Genomic DNA, 5,420 nt, shown 5'->3' with positions numbered 1-5,420 from the left:
CGCGAAGACGATCGATGATTCGAGAGAAAGAGAGAGTTAAGAAGAGAGAGAGAGAGAGATAGCCAGAGTGAGAGAGAGAGAGATATCCAGAGTGAGAGGTAGAGAGAGCGAGAAACGTAGAAAGCAACACAGCGTTCTTACGGTGTTTCTTAGTGAATGGAGAAAAAGCTGCCGAGAGAATTCACGAATGAGAGCACCTCTTGTCGAAAAGAAATTGCAAGTTTGGAGACTGCGTATATACATAATGGCATAGCCCCGCCTTCCCTGATTTCCTAGCGTATCATGGGCGGATGACCGTGGGAGTAAATGCAAACATCGTAATCGTTGCCACTCGGTAAATGTACTCGTGACGTTTATGTGTTACTCGTGACGTTTATGTGTACTTCTGTTTACGTTTATGTGTACTCGTGACGTATTATGTGTACTCGTTATCTTCTCGTTTATTGTGCTACTCGTGACGTTTATGTGTACTCGTTACGTTTATGTGTACTCGTGACGTTTATGTGTACTCGTTACGTTTATGTGTACTCGTGACGTTTATGTGTACGCGTTACGTTTATGTATATATACTCTCTTTAATGTGTGACGTTTATGATAAATTGACATATATTATACACATCACGTTGAAGTACATCCGCGGTGTTCATGTTTCTTCGCGTCGTTCCAGAAAACGTTGTTTGTGATGTTGAAGATGGCCTTTCGTCCACTATGGCCGACGAAATATACACAATCGCCATCTTGTGGTAACATAAAGCACTATTATTGCGCGTAGAATGAGGTCCCAAACCCAGCCAGTAATGATATTTTATTTGCCTGCCATTTTATACGGTTGTAGATTGTATTTATAGAAAAGAAAGTAGTCTATATAAAATAACAAGTCTACGTACGTGTTATATTCTTTTTACAATAATATAAAATATCGGCTCTTTATTTTCTCTATTTTACAAACAGAACGAATCGAACAATGATCTTTTCCCACGGCGATGTAAATTTGAACAAAGACGCGATTGAATTCTGTATGAGGACAACTTTCACAAGGCGTTTGACGCACGAGAGTATTTTATCCATTCGTCATTGCCGCGAACGTCAGACGCGATAACGCCAGACGTAACTAACCGCACATCATCAGTGAAAAATGAGCCGCAGCTTCGTGTTGGTGCGACATCTAGCGATGAAATTTGATATCACTTTCACATATCGCCTCAGCTGCTTGTTCCTGCGAGCAAGCAGTGACGACAGGAAACTCAACAGTAATTTGCTATATCGCATGCACCATTTATTCGGCAGACACAGACGAACTGTGACGTCATAATGACGAGGCCTTGCCTGATAGGCATTCGAATTCTAATAGGCCCGTAAGCTGTATATTTATATATATCTCTGTCTATATATATCTATATATATATCTCAATAAATCTGAATTAAATACAAGCATTTTTTTTCTAACCCGGTATATACAGATTTCTCGCGTAAATTTATTACATGCATTGGCGTGATACATGTACAACACCATATCAGATGTAATAAATTAGTATAACATTTAGTAGTCAGTACGTAATAATAATAATAATAGTAGTAGTAGTAGTAGTAGTAGTAGTAGTAAAAAAACAACAACGGCTTGATCATATAAATTCTGCGCTTGGCAGCACATCGTCTTCCGCGTATGTTCATGCGTTCGCGCACATAGCGCACGAATGAGCAAAAGTCGCGCGTCAAAAAACGTGTGCAAACCAGTAACAAGCGCAGGTTTTAGTCGTTCAGGCGTGTGTGTTTTTTCCCCCCAGCTAATAAACAATTAGGGCTGCGTACTTTCTAATTGTTTATCCGGTGCGTGAGATTGAGAGAGTGAGCGAAGAAGAACTTTCTACCATGTTTGAGCTTGTTTTCTTCGGCCGCCATACTGCGCCTGACGCGACCCCTAGCGAGCCACGTCGGAACCTCGAGGGACTAACGGACTCAGCACTAAGCAGGGCGCAATCACAGGAACTTCCGTTCGAGGCTCTGACCTTTGACCCGCCGTACCGGATCTAGCTACCGTGAAAAACAGCATTTTCGTTATCGAATTTCCAGCAATAACCGAAGCAAACATACAGAAAAATATCGACTTAAAAATGAGCTATATACACTGTCGCTGATTATAAAAAATAATTACATTGAACAAAAACTCACAGTTATACCCGACGAAGCATCCCGACCAGCGCTCCAACGATACTCGTGCGTGCGCGTGCGCCATGTTGTTTCACGCCGAGGCCCGCTAGATGGCGCACATGTCGTGGGTGTAAAACTGTCGCTCATTTGATAGAAGGACGACGGGCTTTCTAGTTCGATCAGATTTCCCTTCCTTCACAGCCGAACACAAGTCAGCCATTAACTACTGCCCCCTTTCGGGTCTTGGAGGAAGACATTATGAGAATGATGACGTGACAACGACCGCAGCGCCGTCTATCGAGGAATCGCACATCGTCGCTATTTGTGCAAATGTAATGTACTCAACGCCAACGACGAAATTCCTGTTTTCGGTTTTAGTGACGTTCTACATCGTGAGAGATAGGGTCGTTCCAAAGGTCACGCTGACGTGATTCGGAATGCAATTAATTAATTGATTAGTATTAGTTTCTCTCGGCAGTGTGCTTACGCTAGCTTATTGATCGCTGTTAGTACGAGCGATATCGTCGTATATGCTGACAATACCAAATAGTAGAGAGGCCACATCTAAGATCAAGCCTAGGTCAAGCCTAGGTCAGGGCTAGGTCAAGCCTAAGTCTAGGTCAAGCCTAGGTCAAGCTTAGGTCAAGTCTAGGTCAAGTCTAGGTCAAACCGAGAGCAAGCCTAGGTCAAACCGAGGTTAAGTCTAGGTCAAGCCTAGGTCACAGTCCGACGTTTCCATCGGCGATGGACACTCGTTTCTTCGTCGCTCCAACACGCACGTGCGTCGCGTCTGACGTCACGCCACGCGTGATCCGCAATCGTCCAATCAGGCGAGACCGCACGCGCTCGCGAGCGTTAAGAAAAAATGCGAGCGGTTCCATCGTTGTGGAGGAAGAAGAGGGAGAGAGGGGGAGTTACGGTCCCGTTAGTACTCTAGCACGGAGCTGGCGGCGCCCGCTCCCGTGTACGTCGGTGTGGGGATGGTGAGGCGTGGCGGCGGTCGGTCAGGCTCGCTCTTCGAACGGAAGAGTCGCACCCGTAGCATGACGAGCAGGAGAACGACGGAGAAGAGAGCTAGCAGTGCCGACACGCCGAGGCCGAGAGCAAGTCTGTCCTTAGAGACGCAGTACGAGAGACCCGCGTCTCGCACGACGGCTTGTGTGGCTGCGGAGAACACAGCGAGACGGTGGATGAGCGAGCGTTGAGACGAAAGTAGTATACGTATATGATTATATATCATTTAATTAAATAAGTAAGTAAAAATAGAATGAAATACATTATCAAGTACACACACACATATATATATATATTATAGTAAATAATTTAGTAATCAATGTATTAATTAGATTATTTTATATCATTAAATAATATCTGCTTAACATGTGTTATATATTAATTATTTGCCACACACACACACACAGCACACACACACCACCACACACACACACACACACACGACGCACACGCACACGCCACCGCACACGCACACGCACACGCACCACACACCACACACATACACAACATACACACATACACACAACACACACACACACACACACACACACGACACACACAAACACACAGCACGCACGCAACGCTACGACGCACCAGCGCACCGCACGCACGCACGCACGCCACACCACGACACCACACACCACACACACGCACACACACAAACACACACACACAAACACACACACATTCACACACAACACACACACATCAAACACAAACCACCACACACACACACCAGCACGGCACACACAACACACACACACACACACACACACAACATTCACACCACACACACACACCACACACACACACACACACCACACACACACACACAACACACACACACACACACATTACACACACACACACACACACACACACACACACACACACACACACACACACACACACACACACACACACACACACACACACACACACACACACACACGCGCGCGCGCGCACACACACACACACACACACACACACACACACACACACACACACACACACACACACACACACACACACACACACACACACACACACATTAGCTACTCACATGAGTCATTGAGCTTGTCCAGCAGCAGCACGTTGATCGTATTACTGTCGACGCCATTTATTGTCTCAACGGTTCTTCCGCCGCTAGCCGCCCCGCTCAGATCTCTCCTCCTCCTCCTCCTTCCCCAGCCCGTCTCTCCTCCTCCACAGTCCACCTACAAGACGAGAGAACGGTCTCTTGTTTACGCCGGGAGTATCCGGCGTAGAACGACGCTAGATGGCACTGCACCGCGTCTATCGCGCCTTTACATTGCACTATCTCATGTATAGGAAGGCATTGTGTTTGAAATAAGAAAGTTCTTAATAAATACAAAATGTATGTGAACATAAGTGTCCCCTCACCCCGTAAATAATCCCTTCCACCTATACATTACCCCCACGAACTAAATGGCACACGATATATACAAAGGTGACTCGCACAAACACTATCGACAACAACAAAAATTCCTTCTAGCGCGGCCATCTTGCAAGCCAACTCGAGCGACACCTACCGGCTCGCACTTGCCGATGCAGACGCGCACGTCGCATTCGAACTTGAGGTAAGAGTTTCCGGGGAACTTGAAGGCACTGAAGCGAGCGACGAGACCATCTCCTGCCTCGGACTCACGGAACTGGTCGAAGATCTTAGAGTCGTGTGCGCAGCTGTGGAGAAGGCGAGAATGATGTATGAATAGACGTGTTAGTAGTGTGGGGCCGAGTCTGTTGCTCTCTCACGCGCGCTCTCTCGCTCTCTCTCTCTCTCTCGCGCTCTCTCTCTCTCACTCTCTCTTTCGCGCGCGCTCTCACTCGCGCTCTCTCTCTCTCACGCGCTCTCCCTCTCACTCTCTTTCTCTCTTTCTCTTTCTCTTTCTCTCTCTCTCTCTCTCTCTCTCTCTCGTTCTCGCTGTTTCTCTCTCCCTCCCTCTCTCTTTCCCTTCACGCTCTCCCTTTCCCCTCTATTTTCTCTCTTGCTGTTTGTTAGGTAACCTTCTCGTTAGGAGGCGGTGGGTTAGCTGCGGACCTACTCACCCGCGTTCGTCAATCAGCTCGTATTTCCAATCTTCGTTCGCTGTCCGAGCGTAGCAGTTCCTAGCGAACCCGCCATAGAGCTCTGTATAGGGTGACAGAATGATACGGTTAGCGCCGTGTGTGTGTGTGTGTGTGTGTGTGTGTGTGTGTGTGTGTGTGTGTGTGTGTATGTGTGTGTGTGTGTGTGT

The 5,420-nt window shown here is 46.9% G+C and overlaps 1 protein-coding gene across 1 annotated transcript in view; it reads right to left on the bottom strand.

The window, feature by feature from the left end:
• Window positions 1-890: 890 nt before the first annotated feature.
• Window positions 891-5,420, bottom strand: part of LOC106808099 (fibrillin-3-like) — a gene marked incomplete in the record, with an annotated part of 50,466 nt that continues 45,936 nt past the window's right edge. Inside the window, 4 exon segments of the mRNA XM_014810665.1 lie at window positions 891-3,312; window positions 4,226-4,379; window positions 4,716-4,866; window positions 5,233-5,314. Of these exon segments, the coding sequence (XP_014666151.1) occupies window positions 3,074-3,312; window positions 4,226-4,379; window positions 4,716-4,866; window positions 5,233-5,314 (626 nt within the window).

Source organism: Priapulus caudatus, unplaced genomic scaffold (genome assembly GCF_000485595.1).
Source record: "Priapulus caudatus unplaced genomic scaffold, Priapulus_caudatus-5.0.1 Scaffold253, whole genome shotgun sequence".
Taxonomy (NCBI): Eukaryota; Metazoa; Priapulida; class Priapulimorpha; order Priapulimorphida; family Priapulidae; genus Priapulus; species Priapulus caudatus.
The sequence above is the reverse complement of the archived record's forward strand: the minus strand, read 5'-3'. Positions and strand labels throughout refer to the sequence as shown.